At 40.0% G+C, this 22500-nt stretch overlaps 2 protein-coding genes across 5 annotated transcripts in view; both read right to left on the reverse strand.

The window, feature by feature from the left end:
* Nucleotides 1-5244: 5244 nt before the first annotated feature.
* tent4a (terminal nucleotidyltransferase 4A) lies at nt 5245-18507 on the reverse strand. 4 transcript variants are annotated; one of them, XM_060865625.1, is made up of 13 exons: nt 17656-18507; nt 15304-15427; nt 14174-14220; nt 13322-13442; nt 13083-13190; nt 12128-12256; nt 11593-11806; nt 10830-10956; nt 10599-10684; nt 9315-9493; nt 8852-8998; nt 8567-8620; nt 5245-7115 (listed from the first exon to the last, which is right to left on the reverse strand). In XM_060865625.1, the coding sequence occupies exons 1-13, from the start codon at nt 18264-18266 to the stop codon at nt 7002-7004; spliced, it is 2061 nt and encodes a 686-aa protein (XP_060721608.1). In that variant the 5' UTR covers nt 18267-18507; the 3' UTR covers nt 5245-7001. The 4 variants fall into 4 exon arrangements, with proteins under 4 accessions (XP_060721608.1, XP_060721607.1, XP_060721610.1 ...); XM_060865624.1 differs by having other exon boundaries at nt 5245-7118; nt 17656-18506; XM_060865627.1 differs by lacking the exon at nt 8567-8620.
* Nucleotides 18508-21565: 3058 nt separating this feature from the next.
* The window catches only part of srd5a1 (steroid-5-alpha-reductase, alpha polypeptide 1 (3-oxo-5 alpha-steroid delta 4-dehydrogenase alpha 1)), a 3476-nt gene continuing 2541 nt past the window's right edge, over nt 21566-22500 (reverse strand). The window contains exon 5 of the mRNA XM_060864855.1: nt 21566-22093. Coding sequence (XP_060720838.1) covers nt 22027-22093 — 67 coding nt within the window. The 3' untranslated portion in view covers nt 21566-22026. The remainder of the gene's footprint in view (nt 22094-22500) is intronic.

Consider the following 22500-nt stretch of genomic DNA (forward strand, 5'->3'; position numbering starts at 1 on the left):
CGATGGGCTCGCATACGCCTTCACGGTCCGCCGCCTCGGAGCTAATCTGTCTGGAAGCGAAACATTTTGGTGGAACCATAGTTTTTAATAAGACCATGGAGTTTGACACTCTTTTGGACACAGAGCTGAGACACAAATGTAAAAGGAAAGAAAGATAAGAAAACACAAAGGGATCAAATTAATTGGAAGGAAGAGCTGCTGGAAAGCTGATTCAGAGGAATAACAAAAAAGTTCTCAAAATCTGAAACCCAAGGTTTGTATTGAAGAATATTGCCAGATGTTATTCAGTCTGTTTCCATGCAGCTCATACAAACTTAACATAGACCTTGTAAATGAATGAGTTTAAAGAGAAACCAGAAGCTACACTTCTAACAGGAAAGAAGTTAATAATATGGAGAAGATGAACATGAAAATGTGTAATACAGTACAAACAGAACTGCCTTATAAGAATGAAACGCTGAACCGTTGTCAGAAGTCTAGAATCTTTTCACACCGCATTAAACCCTGCGTTACCTGCATTTAACCCCAGGTGAAGGAACGCTTCACACTTCGCACTTCGTTTTCCCAGGTTTATAAAACCATGCTCTGAATCTGTGAGTTAGCACTTCACATTAACCACACAATAAAAGTTTCTTGACTTGACGCTTGACTTGACATTGTGGTGAAAACGTGTACAACGTGAAACGGTGTGGTGTTAAAGTCTTACGACGAGATGCTTAGCAACAGAAAATCTGTGTTGTGTAAACAGTGAATAAAAAGTTAAAAAGTCTTTTTTCCTTTCATTCGTTTTCAACATCTGGCCATAGATGTCCATAGAGAGTCGTGCTCTCGTTGTCTCTGCTTACAGGGTTTGCACAGATGCTCTTTTAAAAATTTGTGTTTTTTTCAAAAGGCACATTTCATGCTTCTTCAGATATCTGATTTCTAGTCTCACGTAGTTAGACATTCAGACTGATGGCAGAAGATTGGGATTCCATAGCAGTTTTTATTGGCCAGGGACCACCCAATAGGGCATCTTACTGACATGTAAAGCAACCAATAACTGCAAAAAGTTCAGTGTGCAAAGAAAGATCGTTCATTTCAGAAAGTCACGTAAATGAATGGGGCTCTGTTCAGCTGATCCTCATATGCTCTCAGTCACAGTCTTTCTTCTTCCATGATCACGACTGCTTCGTTTCAGGATGGAAAGTAAAAAAAAAAAAAAAACGTAAAAAACGTAAAATAGGTCAACCGGAAATCCTGTATGATCCAACCAATCAGATGGTTCAAAACTACTTTGTGTGCTATATTCTCATCAGACGTTCAGTCAGTGGTTTGTGGGCTTGATGGGAAGTGGTTAAAGTGTTGGACTAGAGATCAGAAGGTTGTGAGTTTGAACCTGAGTTTCTGGGCCCTTGAACTAGGCCCTTAACCCTCAATTGCTCAGTATTTATTTATATATGTGACCACTGTAAGTCATTCTAGATAACAGTGTCTGCCAAATGCCATAAATGTCTAAGGCTGAGAAATGATTTCATTACAATTGGTTGGAAAATGAATGTTACAGGAAGAAGGGTTTACAACAACAGCAGCAACAACACAAACTGCTTTCGACTTGAGTCTTGCATGAAAGAATGTAAATTAAAAATCTACTGTATCTGTTGCTTTATTAGTGCATTTTCACTTCATAAACCTGGTAGGAAAAGTCACTGCTTTCTCCAGTTTACACAGAGAATACAAGTTGATTTCACGCCTGTTTTTATATTCATTTATTCTAATTTATGTTTTTTTAAAACACCGACAGGCATCCCTAATTGTTTATTCTCTTTTTCCCCCTTTGAGGCTGCCCACACAGCGATAGAGGACATAAAAATACATGGTGTGTTTTAAAAAATAATAGTAGTGAAATAAAAAAAAAAAAAAAAAAAACGAGGCTGTGACGGAAAGCTATCTGAAAAACAACAACAACAACAAAAAAACATTGCTTGTGTTTGTAACACGCTGTAATAAGCCGGAGATGAACGAGCAGGAAATTAGCGTTAGACTCCATTAGCTTTAGAGTCGAGGCTTCCGACCGTTCCTCCGACTGCATGATTAAACTTTGTACATTCTGAAAATTGTGGATTAATGAAAGCGCACACAGACCTTCACAGAGTTTTGTCAGAAGCTGGGCATGTGCTGACTTAAAAAGATAAATAAATCAATAAAATGCAATGCGATATTTAGATTTTGTTACACACAATTCCATGTCACTACATCTTAAATGATTCCTTTATATAAGAAATCTGCTTTAAATAGTTTAGCACATTGATACAACTCCGTATAAGTCGAAGCACTGGTTCTGATACTGAGCTGGAGGAAAACGGGGAAAAAAATTAATTATGAATTTACGTTCAGAATTTGGTCTAACAATCACACCAAAAACTCTTATCTCTGAGGAAAAGAATCATCTTTAATCAGAAGCTACTGTGAGAAATCATCTGACTCATTTCCAATGGTGAGTCTCTTGAAACTCACACCGCTAGCTCTATACCACATCTGTGCTCGAGTCTTTCTTCCCAAATGCATGAGAACTGAAAAATGTCAAATTGTTCACAACCCAAATTGATCCCGATCTTTACAACAATCTCTATACTGCACGGTTTAGAAAGAATTTCAGACGAGTTCACTTTGTGCTTCGCATGTTTATATTAACGCACTGTTTAAAATATTCGTAACAGCTCATTCTTAGGGAATAGTATTCAAAAACAATTCACATTGGAATTCTTAGTTCGTTGCGACGAAGCAACACGAGTGATGGTGACGTTGCCAGCTTGACGTCGTCAGCTTGGGCGTACAGAGACGTCACAAAACGGATAGTGACTCGGTGCAGCAACAACCAATGGGAGTGAAGAGAGTAGAGCGCACTTGATCCACGGCAAAAAGCACACACTGCTTCTGCTACATGTCGTGTCATAAGATATCATAAGATACAGATAGGGGGGCACGGTGGCTTAGTGGTTAGCACGTTCGCCTCACACCTCCAGGGTCGGGGTTTGATTCCCGCCTCCACCTTGTGTGTGTGGAGTTTGCATGTTCTCCCCGTGCCTCGGGGGTTTCCTCCAGGTACTCCGGTTTCCTCCCCGGTCCAAAGACATGCAGGGTAGGTTGATTGGCATCTCTGGAAAATTGTCCCTAGTGTGTGATTGTGTGAGTGAATGAGTGTGTGTGTGTGTGTGAGTGAATGAGAGTGTGTGTGTGTGTGCCCTGCGATGGGTTGGCACTCCGTCCAGGGTGAATCCTGCCTTGATGCCCGATGACGCCTGAGATAGGCACAGGCTCCCCTTGACCCGAGGTAGTTCGGATAAGCGGTAGAAGATGAATGAATGAATGAATGAATGAAAGATACAGATAAACACTGCTGAATAAACACTAAATCTTCCTCCAGAAAATGTTTCATTTTAGCCTCAAAAAACTAAAATTTGAATGCTAGAAAAGTGGAATGCTAGTTCTGACACTGATATACATTATTACCACGGCAAACAGTAGAAGAAAGGCACACTGGCAACTTAGATGTATGGCATTTATCCAGAACAACTCACATTTTCTCTCATTTTATACAGCTGAGCCATTGAGGGTTAAGGGACTTGCTCAGGGGCCCAGAAGTGGTGACATTGCAGACCTGGGATTCAAAATCATAACGCTCCAGTCAGTAGAGGAACACATTAAGCACTAAGCTACCACACACTCGAACTTCTGAGTACGGCAACTGAAGACTTGCGTGAACGCAGCTTAAGACTAATAACCAACGAATTAAAAAATGTCGTAATTTAGCAAAGCAAAATGTATAATCATCGATACAGAGTTTTCTTGAACGAGAGGTTTAACGTTCATGGAAGGTGTCTTCAGTGTCAGAGCCCATCTTCTGCCACGGGTCATTTTTAAGGACTGAAACAAATTACGAACATATACTCAGTGGAAAAATAGCAAAAAGCATCGAGTGTTTGTGTACAGAGAGGAAGATGAGGATGAGAAAATAAAAGGACCTGAGATGACACTTCAAAAATACACACACTAGACGTTCACAGTGCATAGTGAAAGTGTGTAGTGTGTGGTACGATTTAGTGACTTGTAAATGTAACATGGTTGTCGATCCAAGATGCCAGATTTTTTCCAAAGAAACTCCATTTCAATGTTGAGGAAACAGAATTATTAAGGAAATAAAAAAATGTACTACTTGTCTGGTAGAAAACGTCATTTACTTTTAAAACTGTGATCCATTCTACCATTTTCTGTTCACATCTATAGCTACATAATATAATCCCACTTCAATATTGAATGGTACCTGTTCACCTTCAGGTCTTCTGGAGCTCATTTCCTCTAGTGATGATCCGAGGGATTTTAATAGACTTTGATTCTCTCTTTTCTCCCTCGTCTTATTCCCTTAAGCCTACCGTTGAAACCGTTGGCTATGTGGATCTCGATCATATGCCACTGAAGAACTTCTTACTTACTCGACTGCAGCCGTTTTGGTTTAATCTTGTTATGATTGAGGACTTCTGTCACAGTAAAAAGAAGAATTGTGATCAAGAAAATGTGCATTTTAGTATTTAAATTATATATATCAAATCATTGCATAAGTATGTGCACCCCTTACGCTTATATTACAGCACTCAGACTTTATCGATCACATCTTGATTTATCAGTTTTATTCCACTTTTCCTTGTAGAATGCTGCACAAAACATGTTTTTGAGAGGATTTAGATCTAAGCTGTGAGTGAATTTTTGTAACCATTGATTTTCTTCTAAATATTATGTTGACGTGGATTTCCACTGGTTTGTTATCATGCCGGAAAGACTAACATAGCCCTGTAGGTTTTGTGCCAAAATAGATTAATATTTGGAGCTATTCTGCTTCCGTCCATCATGACAAGAGCCCCAGGTCCTGGTAAAGAGAAGCAGCCATATAGCGTCATGCTGCCACCATCATGCTTCGGTCTTGTTTTCGTACCATTTCTTGTAGAATTTTATCCACCACAAAGTTCTATTTTGGTTTGATAACCACATGCCATATTGGTTGGTTCCTATAACACATTAAAGATGGACAACGATACAACAGAATTCATCTTGGTTTTACGGCTTAGCCTAATACGCACATCGACGGTGAACGATGGAGTGAGGGTGCCCCCTTGTGGTCGAGCAGAACTCAACTGCTGATGAGAATCACACAGACGCACGCAGCTCATGTGTCAAATGCAATCAATGACTGGGAGAAAAAACTGTAGGTGGTTTTTAAAAGTTTTATTTAAAAAATAAAATAGAAAATAAAGTACATAAAAATATTACGGTGAAACAGCAAAAAAAAATAAAAATAAAATAAAAATAATAAAAGAAATTTATGATCTGAGGGTTTTTGTTTTGCCCCATAGATCCTGCTCTTCTGCTGCTTATTACACCTAGAAGTTCACTTTTCCAGTTGAAAGGTGTGTGTAAAGTTTCTCACTGCAAAGTTAACGGATCCTAAGCAGTGACTATCTGTTGTTTCCTTGCTGCTCAGATATGATCTTAAAAAACAAAACAAAACAAGAAAAAGAGAGAGAGAGAGAGAGAGAGAGAGAGAGAGAGAGAGAGAGAGAGAGAGAGAGAGAGAAGATATGGGAAATATTCCAACTGCTGCCAAAACATTTTATCACAGCAGCAGTCAGACACTGTTTTTTTTTTTCCTTTTATATTTTCCTTGCAAACACAAACTGTTCAGCTGTTCCTTGGTTAGCCTGCTAAACTGAAGTGCCCTGGTTTCACTCAGATTCTCTCGTTTTTTCCTCTCTGGCTTCGAGATTTGGTTGTCAAACGGAAAAGGATTCAAAGCTCCATTTGCATAGTTACAATAACCTGTATGCTTGTATCACTCCAAAGTAACAGCAATACAGTTTAGTGTGCTATATACAGACAGGAAATATTATACAGTACAGGAATAAAACAAAACAAAAAAAAAAAAAAAAAAAAAAAAAAATGACCTGACAAGGCAATAAAATAGTACAAGTACCTGGAAATACACATAAAGATTCCAGAAAGGAATCAGAGTAAAGTTCCCTTTCATGTCCCTTTTCGTTTATCTGGGAGCCAAACAAGAGCTCAGGGAGTCCAAGATGGTTGCTGTCACCTGTCTCTCAGCTGCATGTTCAGTTCTCAGGCTCCCATAGTTACTGACACTTAAAGCAATCTAAAAGGGAAACACACACACATACACACACGACCTAATATGGAGGTCTGAGTGCTGGAATATAGGCTTCTTTGGCTGTCATGCAGTGTAGCTCTAATGTAAGCTGAGCTACAGCTAAGACAGACCCATGTTCAAAGATAAAGTACAATTCGTTCTCACCAACACACACAAACACACGTCAAAAGAGTGCTGAGAAAAATCTGTTGACAAATGAGAAAATGGTGCCACCTGCAGACTGTTAAAATCTTCACTGAGCGCACACACCACACATACACACACACCGTCCCACTCAATGCTCAGGGTCGGTCGTCCTAAATGACTCATTTAAAGCTTACTGTCTAGAGATTTTTTTTTTAATCTAAATATGGGCGACTGTGTAATATTTACTGAAATTAAAAATCCTATAAAAATAAAACCGAGAAAAAAAATAAAATAAAATATGCACAAACAATACATATAATCGATAAGCTGCTGGATCTAGTGTCGGTGTATGGTGTCCTGTTAAAAAAAAAACAAAAAACCCCCAAGTCAAGTGACACAGGAAAAGCAAGAACAAAAACGTTTTCCTTGTGGGCAGAAGTTATGGTGTAGATCATTAAACGGTCTGAGGCATCCTCAGGGGTGGAGATTGTGACATTCACACACGTGCAAGAATGGAGTGGGAAAGTAAACGTAGCACCAACATTAGCGCAGCTACTGAGCGAGGAGCTGCGGCAGAAACTGCTGGTCTCTCGGCTCGCGCCCCACCAGCAGGAGGCCTCGTCGAGTTATCATCGTTTTATGACAGGAGGAGGAGGGATGGAAGAAGAGTACGCTGTGTTTATCTACTGACACTAGCTGGTAGGCTGTCCCTCTTCTTATGACGCCACGTGTTGCGGTTGTACTGCATTTGGCCGTGTGGTAAAGCCGGGTTGTGGAAGCCCTTGGGACCAGCCTGCTGTTTACACACAGGATACAGAGCAGAGAGAGAAAGGAGTTGAACATCTGTACAGATTTATTACTTTTACTGACCTGATTGGAAAGATTTACTAACAATTTATTCCCGTTGGTTCACAACTGATCAAAGACTACAAATTATACTCAAGAGAGTAAGACATAATCAGAACTAAAGTTGGAACCGTGTGTACGTGTGTGTGAGTGTGTGTGAGAGAAAGTGAGTTTAAATGGATTGCATTTTAAAGCTTAGTAGTTTAAGAAATCAGATATCAGCTGTATCTGTATCCTCATCTATAATTAGAACCAGTATAAAGGGAAAAAAAAACGAAAAGAAAACATGCTTGTTTTCATGTACAAGACCTTTATGTACTAGCTGTTAGAATATAGGTGATATTTATATGGAAGCCCAACTGAACTACAGCACTTAAAAGTGAACTCTGACTTCTTTTTATTTTTACTTTAACATCTCACAATTCTGACTGAGTATGTTTTGGATCACAATAGTTGATTAGTGAGAAAAAAAGTCACAAGATTGTAAAATGCAGGAACTGTATAACATATTTCAGTTCAGGGAAGCTTGTAGATTTCAGGATACCAGGATTTCATCATGTGAATGGTTTTCTCGGACTGCCAAGTATAATTTTACAGCAATGTTAAACGCCTCTTTATCCAACTGCCACACAAAGGACGAGCAACAAAATCGTACTTTTCTTAGATTGTTTTTTACAAACTGCAGCTGGAATTAAACAGGGAAGCTTTTACTGCTTACCTCTTTAAGCTTTAGTAGTCATGCAAGACATCATGCAAGAAGACAGTTTATAAATTAAACAGTCACACATCTCTACTCCTAGAAGACACAGATGTGTGCGCATACTGACACAATAACAGACAGGCAGAAAAAAAGACATGAAGACAATCAATCAGAGAGACAGACAGAGAGACAGACAGGGAGACAGACAGGCACAGACAGACAGGGAGACAGACAGGGAGACAGACAGGGAGACAGACAGGCACAGACAGACAGAGAGACAGACAGGCACAGACAGACAGAGAGACAGACAGGCACAGACAGACAGAGAGACAGACAGGCACAGACAGACAGAGAGACAGACAGGCACAGACAGACAGGGAGACAGACAGGCACAGATAGGCACAGACAGACAGAAAGACAGACAGGCACAGACAGACAGGGAGACAGACAGGCACAGACAGGCACAGACAGACAGAAAGACAGACAGAAAGACAGACAGGCACAGACACACAGAGAGACAGACAAGCACAGACAGACAGAGAGACATAGACAGACCCAGAGAGACAGACCCGTCCCAGACCCAGAGAGATAGACCCAGACCCAGAGAGACAGACCCAGACCCAGAGAGACAGACCCAGTCCCAGACCCAGAGACAGACCCAGAGAGACAGACCCAGACCCAGAGAGACAGAAACAGACCTGTCTGCCAGGTAAAACGTGGCGAGGAAGACTCCCGGGCACTGAAACTCTTGTCTAAAGAAAAGAAGTCACAGAGGTCATTAGTGAATTCATGATATGCAACAGTGTTATAAAGCAGTTTATAAAGCATGATCTTACTGTGAGTTCAAATGAAACGGTTCTTTACTTGTTGCTCATTAGAAAAGATTCAGATCTCGTTTTGCTTTTTGAAGCATGACTATTGCTGTTTTTCACCCTCCAAACAAATAGCTGACTCAGAGAGAGGCGTGGTCTGTTTCTGCTCACCTGGTTGGCAGCGGGCATTGTGAGCGGCATGGTGACGTTGGCCTTGCTCGTGCCCATCTGCAGCTCAGCGGGCAGCGTGCCCAGTGCCATCGTCTGCAGAGGGTAGGAGGGCAATGCTGGAGCAACGCACGGTGTGCAGTCCGAGTCCTTCACAAAGAGACAGGGAAAAGGGTTAAACATGGCATTTGTGTTTCTCACCAAACTCAACGTTTATAGCAATTATACGAATAAATAAATGCTATGAGGGAATCAGAACTTTGTTTCATGAAAATGTCCCACTTTTCTGGCTAATAAACAATCACTATTGTCTAAACCTGAAAGTTTCATTCATTTAAAAATGAAAACCATTACTTATTAATCGTCTTCACAAAAGCTTTGTGAAGGACAGTGAAGTGGGTATAAGAAGCACTGCTGGACGAAGGTGTGTTTTTTTTACAGAAGAGGAGTGTACGATGTCTCTTACGATGTCGCTGCCTGACAGAGAGGAAGCAGACGAGTGCTGCTGGGGGCTGGACAGAGACATTGAAGAGTCTGCGCTGTTAGGAGACACGGAGTCTCTCTGGAGCTGCTGCTGCTCCTCCACTCCAACACCGAGCAGAGCGCTCGAGTCCACCTGCTCCGCCGAGTCTTTATTAGCAGGACCTGTATAAACACACACAAATGAGACACAGCCTTTATGCATTAAAGTGATAGAATTGTAACACCAGACTAAGCAACTTACTTTCCTCCATAAGCGCACACACACACACATTGATTCATAAACATTTACAACCTTTTTTTATGCGATTATACAGTGGTGTGTAGTTTTTAATAGTCATGTTTAATGTGTAACAGCAGAATAATCGTTTATAACAGCTACGAACGGTCACATCATGGTCACATCTAGTTTAAGAAGCTACAATTTCACCTCAACTCTGACACTGGAGACTCCTTCCAAAAATGATGTTAAAAAATAATAATAATAATAATAATAATAATAATAATAATAATAATAACACCTGTCTATAGGTGGCACCACTCACGTCCTAGTGCAACTTGCTACTACAGAAATGACAGCATATTAGAACGGGTGCATTAACCATGAGATCAGAGCCGATGATATAAGAAATTAAAAAACTAATCAAAATTAAGAATTCAACAGATGTAACTGTTACATATCTGCTATAGGTTGTTGGTTTTTTTTTTTTTTTTAATTCTAATTAGTGTTTTTTATTTATTTTGTTTTACAGTTTTAGCAGTTGGAACATAGGAAAAAAAAAATCCAATATATCAGGAGAATGTGTGCATTACATTTCCCTCTCACCATAGATTTGATGTGTCATTTCTGCCATTTGTAATGCTTTTTTTTTTTTTATCTACGATACTTATGAACATATTTCAGAATCTAAAAGAGGACGTAACGCTCACCTTCATGAATTAAGATGATTAATATGAGCAACCCGGAATTTGCTCGATTTTCGACCTGATAAAACCCGTCTGTCATATTTACGCTCATTAAGGAGAGGAGGCGCGACTGGCTAGTGGACGTACTGCTGAGCGAGCTTTACGCACTCCTCCACCCTGCCGTCTCAGACAGCTGACATGCCGCAGAGCTCCAATTAGATTTGCTGCCCTGATCAGCATTTTAATGAACCTGCTGCTCTCTGACACCGAAGCCTTTCTCGCTCAGATTCGTCGTCAGCCTGAACCTTTCCTCCTCCCGAGATGAGAACGAGTGTCATTTATTCTCCTCTTCTTTAAATCTTACCGCTTTTCCTGCTGCCCCACTTGTTAACGATCCACTCCCTGTAGTCGATCACTTCCTGGGTGACTTTAATGATGCGTCCCAAAGTGCTGTGGCATAAAGACAAAATAAAGAGACCGATTACAAAAACAACTGCGAGTTGTTATTATCTTAACATGATGCTTAACATGTTAGTCAACATTTAGCTTTGTAGCACGTTTAGTTGAGTGCTAAAAGACGGTGCGTTTGCGTTACCTGTCGCTATCCTTGTTGGGGTAGGAGTTCGCGAGAGGCGACACCGCGTGGCTGAGAACGACGTAGGCGTAATCGAACACGTGTTTCACCTGCATGGCTCCATACGAGCTCCTGCCCACGTCATTACCTGACACAGAAAGAAATTCAGTCGCAACATGAACTCACAATCATACAGACTGTCCTGTGCTCATCCCAGGACGCTTATTCACTACCTTCTCGTACCTAACACTCTTCTACACTCCAGCATCTCATGGACACTTTCCTCACCACTGTCACTAACGTCTCCTGTTAAAAATCATTACACAAAAACAAATTGAACTAAATAAAGTTCTTCGATAAAATGCCAGACCTTTGGAAAGCAAGGGAAAAAAAAATAAGGAAAATACCTAACAGAATACTTTAAAAAAATCTCTTAGGATGAGAGTTAATACTTTTCCTGCCTTTCTACTCTTGTGCATTTTTTTTTCCTTGTTCTTTTGTTTAAAACCATTAAAGTACACAAAACTACACATGCAAAACAAGCACAAAGCTACTGATGTAAAGCATTTCTATTACACAGCATAGTGTGTTTGCTGTTCAGCATCTGGCATGGTGTATTTTTAGAGGGAATGCACCATTTGGAGCAGGTTACATTATCATTAACTTGGACACAGCTCCCGCTTTGCCTGGCATAAACTATCATTATAATGCCGAGAAAATGGAATAAAAGTTTGATGTGATGTGATGGAGATGTGTGGAGCACAGACGAGTTTCAAATTAGCACCTGGAAGAAGAGGGTCCTCGATGCAGAGCATGGAGGGCCTGTAGCCGTTGTTCATGGCTTTCATGATGTCCTCTTTAGCCATGTAGGCGCCGCCGTTCTTTATCCTGATGCCTGTTTTCAGGTAGTTAAAATGGCGGCCGTACAGCTCGAAGAACTCGATGAGCAGAACGCCGAGGTTCGTGTTGGGAGAGCTAGCATCGATTCGGGGGTGGAGCTACGAAACAAGAATAAGCTCGCTGATTAGTGAAGAACATAAAGCCACTTCTCACATAGTCCACTTACACAAAATGGCAGTTTGTTTATGGTGGAAGTCCAGGGGAAAGTCGTAGGTAGCTATAGATAGCTTCTAAACCCACATCTAAGGCAACAATGCTCTCTACTACTTTGTTCTAAGCTTCATTTTTTTCATAATGTCTTTAGAAACAGTTATTGAGAGATTGTGCACGATAAAAGTATGATAAGACGGTTAGAAGAACGTTTCTTTAATTGATTTATTAGAAATAAATAGATACTGTTACACAGATCTTGTTCCCACCTGCAGGAAGCTGATGACCATCAGGATGAGGCTGTAGGAGCTGATGCCTCCAGTAAAGACCTCATTCAGGTCCCTTTGCAGGAGGAACTGCTTCAGCACGAAGATCAAGTAAGGCAGCACGGTATACTTCTGTGCAAGGAGGAGGAAAAGAAAAATGATGCTTTGGATACACACACACACAAACACACAGCAGAAGAGACTTCTTTCGCATTAAACCCGTCCATCTGTTCAGAACAGCAGGAAGGCTTTGGCTCCGATTCCAGGCGGGAAGAGGTGTGACTAAAGGAAAAGCGGCACAGTGAATAACCATCCACAGGCACGATGTACAGCTCGTTCGGTTCACTTATTTCCTTTTTGGTACTGGGACGTTTTAGTAAACAGTCAACGTGTTTCGTACTTCGAATGCTGTCTCTGTGGAATAGATCCTACCTGTAAATGATGTTCGACAAGCAAGCCGAGTGCTATGACCTGGGTGCTATGACAAGTGTTAAAAGTGACAGAATAAGGTTATTGCATGTTTTTATTGGAACCTGGTGTCCGTAACGACAGCTGAGACCAAATCTACAGGCTACGTTCCTCTAGTACTGTGGAGTTAATGGTGGTATCAGGATAAAGATCAGTTTGTGAAGACTCTACAGTTGAGGACAGCTGAGAGACAAGGAAAGGACTAAAGCACCGCTGCATCTCTCGGTTTAGGTAGAGAAGGCTAAATCCCAATGCACCTCTCTCAACAGGTACTCAACTGGCATTGTGGGTAAAGAAAAGCCCATTAAACCAGCATCTCGATGAAAGAAACATGAGTATGCAAAATTTTACTTATTTCACTTTAAGCACATTGTGTCACTGATCAAGAACTTCAGGTTTTTGGTGGATTTGAATTTATACTTGTATATTTGCTTTGCAGAATGAAATGATGGAAATCTGAAGAGAAAATGCATTTAAATAAAAAAGGTACCTTCACATAATCCTTGATGAAGTGAGCAGCTTTGACTCCAGTCTCCACGTTGAAACTGATGTCCACTTTGACCTCTGTTTCCTGATCGGTCAATTTTATAATTGGTACCTTTGCAAAAAAAAAATAATAAAAAATCACGACAGCTTTATAAACCACCAGTGAGGGAAATTCTGTCCTTTACAAACAAAGAAGGGTGTCATGATGGCGGACGTGGAAATAGACGTGCGAGTGTCTCTCACCGTAGCTTTGTCAAGTACTTTAATAGAGAATGGCTCGGCCACGTTATTTTTCCGGAGGGCCTGCTCCAACTGCTGCAGCGGAGGTCTGTCCCATTTCCCAAACACCACCAAGTCAATGTCACTGTGCAGTGTACAACAACAAATCCACATCAATCCTCTCGGACATGTTATATGAACAGCAAGACTAGACGCAAGGTAAAACTAGAGCGTCTCAACTGACCATTGTTTCAGTTCACATACCAGGATAACGGTACAGCTTAGGGGTTTCCTTAAGTGCAGGGAAAATGCAAGCAATCGAAAACAAACCAAATGTAGGAAAATCAATAGCACTTCTGATTCATTTAATAAAAAAAAGAGCTGTTATAATGCAAGGGTGGCTCGGTGGTTATGGTGTTGGACTACGGATCGGAAGGTCACGAGTTCAAACCCCAGGTCCACCAAGCTGCCACTGCTGGGCCCCTGAGCAGGGCCCTTAACCCTCAATTGCTCAGTTGTATAAATTGAAATAATGTAAGTCACTCTAAATAAAGGTGTCTGCTAAATGCTGTAAATGTAATGTAAAGCTGTTCATTAATGTAACCATATAGAAGCACTGTCAATGATGAAGGTTTCTGTATTTAGGAGTTTGACATTGGAGAGAGAGAGAGAGAGAGAGAGAGAGAGAGAGAGAGAGAGAGAGAGAGAGAGAGAGAGAGAGAGATAGAGAGAGAGAGAGAGAGAGAGAGAGAGAGAGAGAGAGAGAGAGAGAGAGAGAGAGAGAGAGAGAGAGAGAGAGAGAGAGAGAGAGAGAGAGAGAGAGAGAGAGAGAGAGAGAGAGAGAGAGAGAGAGAGAGAGAGAGAACAAAGACTCACCTGGTAGGGAGGTAGAGCCCAGTGCTAAAGCTGCCGAATATCTGAACCTGCACAAACAGTTAGAATAAAATAAAGGCATTAAAAGCATGCAACATTTAAACTGGGAAAACACATTTCTAAGAATCTAATATTTATGAGTACAAGCAGCGCCCTGTCTAAGACTTTTATTCCTTCAGACCTAATATGAGCACACCTTGTTGCAAAGCTCTGTTTTGGGGCAACCAGAAGGATTTCATCTAATATTCACAAATGCTCAAACACCACACGAAATCCAACTGAGACTATGGATCAAACTCAGGACGGATGTGCAAACAGCATATCTGGTGTTGGTAGATCTTTAAAGAAACATAAAAAACCAAAACAAAAAACAAACAAACAAAAGAAACATCAACCCAAATATGGTTCTCTTCTTCAGACCTCTAATTTAAGGCGGCTGCTCCGGACTGCTGGCTAGCTTTCTCCCATTTGCAGCATTTATTTCCAAGAGCCTTTGCATCGAATTCACATAAACAGGAGTGTCTGCACAAAAGCACTCGACTAGAATTGAAAAAAAAAATAAATAAATAAATTTATTTATTTATAAAAATAAATAAAAACAATAAAAGAAAGCATGACAAATTATTGATACGGATATATTTTTATGTGAGGAAACATTTAACATTTATGGAAGACCACCAGGTTTTAGACCAGGAGTTCGGGCATTGCGGTTTCTCTGTCACAAGCTGCAATGGTTTGGTTTTATTAACTCTCAATGGGAAAAGAAAAAAAAACACAAAACAAAACAGAAGGGCTAGTGATGAAGTAAATGATATTCCACAACATGAAACATAACCATAAATGGATAAAAAAAAAAAATAGCATGTGCCAATCATTCAAAATTGGAAATGTACAGTAGGCTTACGGCTGTGGCTTGAAAGGAATAAAAGACTTCATGATGTGCACTTTGCTTTGCTTCACATCTCTATGGATTAAAGCATTGAACACTTCCTATTCGCAGGAACACTTCTTAAGCTCAAAATGTTTTTTTTAACAATAATATAAATATCTATTAACCAAAGCTATACCGTGTAACTGGACGGTATATAGTAAATAATTATATATGTTTAAAGAAAGCAGCCAGTTTAACTTACGTCAGCACTTGGCCACAGCTTCTTGATGACGGACTCGATTCGATAGACTACCTCTTGCCTCATGGTGGCCTCTTCGGGTCGAGGGGACATGAAGTTGTAGAAGTCTATAATCTCCTCATGAAGCCTTGGGAAAAAAGAAAAAAAAAATACAATATCAAACCACTGATGAGTTATCAAAAACTAAACGTTACAAACGAAAACATCTTAACCAGTGTTTTTTTTTTTCTTCTTCTCCTTTTTCTTTTTAGCAAAGCAAGTGAGAAGAAATAAAAAAAAAAATGCAGAATACACAACCAGCAACACCTCCTACACCGCACCCTTCACTGCTGCTTTAAATGTTTGATTGAACACAACTGTTTCTGTGAATTCTACAGGCCAAAATATACGCGTTAAGAGTTATGAAATGGGTGGCAAAGGAAAGCCCTGGCTTTCACCATCATCCAGCTGTATGGAGCTCACATTCCTGATTTCAAACATTCCCAAAAGCCACTCGTCCGGTCCAGCTGTGCAAGCCTCAAGACGGAATTCAATCCAATTACAACAATGTTACAGCATGAATGTGACAAGGTGCATGATTCCAATCATCTATGATTGTACTTGGTTACGTACGTCACTCCGGATAAAGGCGTCTGCTAAATGCTGTAAATGTAAATTCTACAGTACTATTCAGACAGGAAAGGTTTTCTGGACACACGTCTGTTAAGTAACATTGCTGGTGGTTTGTGTAACGATTACGTCCATATCGCAGGTGATAATCAAACTAGGACAAGAGCACGTATGCTCGACGTACACGTAGTCGTCTGATCGATAATCCTAAAGATAATCTGGTAATAATTACATTTCCCTGCCTGCTCATGGAAAACAAATCTGATCTGAATGGAGTTTAAGTATTATAGACTAAATGTCTTTCTTTTAACTAGAGCAACTAGTGTAGACAGGGGTAAAATTAATAACTTGGGGTAAAATTATCCTATATATATGTATATATATATATATATATATATATATATATATATATATATATATATATATATATATATATATATATATATATAAATTTTTTTTAAAAAATATCTTTAATTCTGTTGTGAGGATCTGGAAAGTGTTCATCTGAACAGCAAACTGGACTGGACAGACAATACTGAGGCAATCTACAAGAAAGGGCAGAGCAGACTCTTTCTGCTGAGGAGACCAAGGTCTTTTGGAGTGCAGGGAGAGCTACTGAAGACCTTTTTTGACTCTGTGGTGGCCTCAGCCCTGTTCTATGGCGTGGTATGTTGGTGCAGCAGCATCTCTACTGCAGAAAGGAAGAGACTGGACAAGCTGATCAGGAAGGCCAGCTCAGTCCTAGGGATTCCTCTGGACACTGAACAGAAGATGGGAGAAAGGAGGATGGTAGCAAAACTGTCATCATCGCTGGAGACGACTCTCACCCCTGTACGAAACGGATTCAGCTCTGAGCAGCTCCTTCAGTGACAGACTGTTACAACCTAAGGAGCGATACAGACGCTCACCATAATACACACTGTTATTACTGTTTACCTGCAATAATAAACAATAAAGGATTTTAAACATGTGCAATAACAGAAATTTAAAAAAAAAATGTGCAATCCTGTGTGCAATATGTCTTCAGTGTAAACACTACTCTTTTTATACATTTTTGTTTTTGTATATACTGTATATTACATTATGTATTTATTGTTTTTTTTTATATATATTTTTGCTGCTGTAACAGAGAAATTTCCCCATTGTGGGACGAATAAAGGTTTATCTTATCTTAAAATTCTATTACATGCTAATTTTTAAAAATAAAAATAAAGCATATTAACCATAAACCAGTGTCCACGTTTTAAAAAAAACAATATGCAAATTTTTGATACATGAACATATATTTATAGACGTAATATATATGTATAAACATAAACAAGTCTATAGAGTAGTATAAAGTTCAGTTAGCTAAGGCTTGGCTAAGGCTAAGGTTTCTTGCGTATTTGAGCATTTTTTTGTTTATTTATACGTTTGTTTGCTTTAATGACTATTCGAGTCGACGTGTATGCGTGTGCGATATATAAAGAAATCACGTATAAGAGATAAAAAGGTTTTTTTTTTTTTAAAAAAAGGGTTAAAAGACCAAAATATCAGCCGAGTTCAAGCTGACGAAAGAATTGCAGCTAGCGTTAGCAGCAAGCTAACCGGCTCACGCGCAAAGCTAATTTGCTAATTTTCTCATTTTTATTAAAATACCACGACGTGTATGAATAAGGTTAAAATGAACAAATGGATTAATATAGCGTTAGATAAACGTCAGGTTAATAAAAGGGAATGAGAGAGAGAGAGAGAGAGAGAGTTTACCCGTTAACTCCTGGGCGGTACGTCCTGGTCTTCCACAGAGTAACAGGACTGACATGATTTCCGTTAGTCCAGTTAGACAGAATATAATTTATCCCGTATGTACTGGCTTTGTTTTCGTTTTTCCTCCGTCCAGGATGATGATGATGATGATGAAGATGATGCTGATTATTGTGGTTGTTAAACGGGAAGCGCTTCATGCAGTTCTGCTGAAAACACGGCTGCGAATGTTGCTGATGGTGGTGATAATGATTATGGAGGTGATTCTGGATCACGTTGTTCAGTTCGTTAACACGGTTCTTGTTGGTATCGGTAGCTCTTAAGGCGGAAGTGGGATCCGTGTAGGAGCTGTCTGTTACCGAATCCGGTGGACACCAGGAGCCCTTATGAGTAGGAGCCATTTCAGTCGGGTTCAGAGGAGGATTATTATTGTTAATCGTGCTGGATGAACACCCAGGCTCGTTGCACACATCTTTCCCCTGTTCGCTTTGTTGTTGTCGGTGATGGAGAGCAGAGTTAGTCCGGATTCCCTGAGACGTCTCCCACACATGCATCCATAACGCATTAGCAGGTCCTTTCTGTTCCGGCTGTATCCAGGCGACCCTTGGATCCATTCAAATTAGCTTAGCTTAGCTTAGCTAGCTTTATCCACCAGGATAAAACACACCCTCTTAAAACATATCCTCCTATAACGTCCTCCAGACCGAGAGCTGTTTAACCAGGACACACGATTACATTAAAAATAACACGTAGCTCGGTAATGAAGAGCCGAAAACTGAGGACCAATCAGAGGTCTGTTTGTTCCTCTCGGCCTGTGAGACAGTGGATCCAATATGGCGACCTCCCATCACTCCCATTTAACACACACACACACACACACACACACACACACACACACACACACACACACACACACACACACACACACACACACACAGAGTTTGTCTTACTATCCTTGTGAGGACCCTCTTTTGACATTTGACTGTATTATTATTGCTACTGAATCTGCCCTTAAACTCAGAAATGAAGAGTACTACATAAAAAAAATGAAGAGTACTTGTGGGGACTAGCCAAATGTCCTCACAAGATCAAAAATTGTGGCACATTTTGGGCACATCATTGACTTACGATGCTTGTGAGGACCCTCCTTTGACATAGCTAATTAACACTATGCCTACAGCTAAATAACCCAGTAACCGTAAGACGTGATTGCTAAAAAAGAATAGCAGTTTTTCCCTTTTGGGGACTAGCTAAATGTTCTCACCATATCAAAACTGTCAGAGGTTCCTGTCCTTGTTGAGGCATTTGATCCCCACCGATATAAAATAATGTACATCAGAAAACTTTGCAATTTATTGGTGATTAATAATTAGTGTCTACTTCATCTAGATTATATAGAAATCAAGAGTTTTTACAATACTGCAAATAGGCAATTACACTAACTGCAATGTAGGTCTATACCTTTAGATGTGGGAAAGAAAAATACAGATTAAATTAAATGAAAAAAATAGATTGTCTCCAAGAATTTGTGAAAATAAAAACAAAAACAAAGGGACATGCTGTTATTGGAAAAGAATGCACCATGTTCCAAAGTATTTTATATCTCTTAAACAACATAAATTTGCCTATTAGCAAAATCTTTAATTAATTAATAAATTGTTAACTGTTTATTAGGTCAGAGTTGTGGAACCTTCCTGAGACAAGGGACCACATGATATAAAAGTGATAAATTAATAAAACAACATGACAGAGAAACTGTGACTGTGGAGTCCTCTATCCTAGATTCTTGTGATGAAAAAACCTACTGTTACCGAGAACCGACACTGGAAACTCCTTTCATAAATGTTCAACACACTTAGAAAATTTTACTATATAAAATATGACATAGGGGGCACGGTGGCTTATTACGTTCGCCTCACACCTCCAGGGTTGGGGGTTTGATTCCCGCCTCCGCCTTGTGTGTGTGGAGTTTGCATGTTCTCCCCGTGCCTCGGGGGTTTCCTTCGGGTACTCCGGAAATCTCTGGAAAATTGTCCCTAGTGTGTGATTGCGTGAGTGAATGAGTGTGTGTGTGCCCAGCGATGGGTTGGCACTCTGTCCAGGGTGTATCCTGCTTTGATGCCCAATGACGCCTGAGATAGGCATGTCGTGGGATGTGGTATGTCGCCTGAGATAGCACGTGGGATGTGGTAGCTCAGTGGTTAAGGTGTTCGACTACTGATTGGAAGATCATTGGCTCAAATCCCAGGTCCACCAAGTTGCCACTGCAGGGCCCCTGAGCAAGGCCCTTAACCCTCAATTGCTCAGGTGTATAAACTGAAATAAGACAATGTAAGTCTCTGGATAAGAGTGTCTGCTAAATGCTGTAAATGTAAATGTAGGCACAGGCTCCCCGTGACCCGGTAAATCATTAAAATCTTTCAATAAATAAGTTGTACTCATAATTTCCCATTCATCAAGATTTCTGTCAAAATCACTGCCTATTTGAGCTAATTTCTCAACTCATTTGTGTTTACTTTGTTATGCCTTGTATTACCGTCCATCCTTAAACGTGTAATTGTTTCAAATGACTAACCTAATTCCTTTTATGATTCCATAACCATTAAACCATGAAACATATCATTTCCTAGAATTCTGTAACTTAGTTTGCACAGGATCCAAATTACAAGGAACCCTGGAGAATGTTGTACATTCATTGCACCCACCAGAGTTACATATTACTCATGCTCTCTATAATGAATTGTGTGGAACACTTGGATAGCACATGCCACATATGACTGGAAAATGGTCTTCTTGAAAAAAAGGCACTTGATGTTATTTCGTAAAGTCTGGAGAAAGCGCATGATGATGACAAGCTGGCACTGGCACACCTCCAAACAAGGACTATGACAAAAAGTCTGGCATGTTTAGTAGGGGCTGGACCTCCAGCCTGCCTAGAGGCCAATATGGTGATGTGTACCAACCAGTGGGACAGCCTTTCCTCAGATTAGTGTCTTCTCACCATAACAACAAAACAATTTACCTAAGGATCTGATGGCTGCCTTTGATCCAAATAAAGCTGTAAGTCACCTACTTCAAGGTCAAAAGACTGAGCTTCGTGATATGACCTTGGCAGAAAGCCTGGATTCAATCCAAAGTCATCTGGACACCAACACGTTCTAGGTAAGCTTGCTGCCAAAAGCATGTAATGTCCCCCAACTCCATTAGCTGAATATATCACTTGTAAGCAAGCGGTTTCTAGAAACTCCTGGCTACCTTACACATCTTAAGGTACCGTCACTGTTTGGCCGTCCACAAAAGACTTGAGAAATACACCGGGTCCAGCCACTGAGGTGAACAGAACTACGTCCACTTAAAGTCATACAAGGCAAATCCTGGACTGCGTTATTAGTAGGCAAGGGCTGCCCCAGTCATAGGTGATCTGGCTGAGGATGTCAAATCTCTCAGTCAAATGTGGAATAGCAGTTGCAGCTGCTAGGGCATTCCATAGTGAAAACAGCCACTGGAATCGTGGGGTAGCCACAAGCAGGAGACTGGCATAGGTACTGAATTCATTAAAGAGTGGAAAGAAGCTGTAAGGCCAGTCATGCCTCAGTGTGCCCTGTCCCAGCAGTCTGGCTCTGACAGGAAGAAACACAACCTGCAATGTGTTGACCTGGCACTGGAAAAGTACAAACTTTGTTTTGTATAACCTTTCTGCCTTCATCATGGATCATTTTGTAACAGACAATCACTGAAGCTGAAGTGTAAGAACGTACATAATTACAGCCCTCATGGTAGCACTTGGAAGAATTGATTTTGGACAGACCCAGTGGTAATATTCCTATCAAAAGCAGGATGGGATCTTTAGTAGTCTTATTCTTCTGCCAACAAGAAATAGCTTAAAAGATTTATACGATTTCGAGGTTGAGAGACAAACTTTATTTCACCCTCACTACTTAATCTTAAAAAATGAATTAATTTGAATTAAAATTTAGTTAATTAAAAAACAGCTTTTTTTTTGTCTTAAAATTCTATTTTATATATGAAGATTTTATGGCTTTTCCTTAACCATATGTGAAAAAAGTCTGTAACGTGCTGTAAAGAATTTAGGATTTGTAATCAATTATTAAAACTTCCCTTTTCGGGCCAGTTCATCTCTAATATTTTGGTCTCGGTTTGCAAGACAAGACGCAAAACTTTGTGCCTTGAGGTTTAATTATGTTTCCATGACTCGTTCCCGCACAGTTCCATTTTACAGTGGTCTGACTCTGTTGCCATTCTGCATTGACACGTGCTTTTATATAAATAATGCTTCATATTTGAATGCAATAAGAAATTCCCTTATAGTTCGTAAAACAATGTTTGGATGTCCTTCACTGTATGTGAGTTTCTTCAGAATACAAATGGAATCAGAGCTTTCCTTGATTTGGGGTAATCCTCAAATTTCTCAAGATACCACCTGTAGGACAAAATAGATAAAGGTGATTACGGTCTTAGAATGAAGATGCACATTATATTATCGTTACACAGTCAGAAATCAAACCACGCATTCACATTAGCAAGCGACTCGTCTCGGTTGTATTTTCTCACTTGGGGCATGTAGCGCAGCACACTATATGATAAATATGTATTTCACAATAGGGCTTTTTTTCTTTTTTCGTATTAGCAAAGCAATCTCACTGTAATTGTTATCTACACTTACCAGAGGAAGTAACATTCTCTACTACATTCTTCCAAGCTTGATTTTTTCCATTGTCATTTATACTTATATTCGAGTATTTTACATATATCATGTCTGACGTGTAACGGGAGGCCGTATACAGTATAACGGGATAAGATGATTTTTTAATTATAATTTTCTTCCGG

The sequence above is a fragment of the Tachysurus vachellii genome, chromosome 3 (genome assembly GCF_030014155.1).
Source record: "Tachysurus vachellii isolate PV-2020 chromosome 3, HZAU_Pvac_v1, whole genome shotgun sequence".
Classification (NCBI taxonomy): domain Eukaryota; kingdom Metazoa; phylum Chordata; class Actinopteri; order Siluriformes; family Bagridae; genus Tachysurus; species Tachysurus vachellii.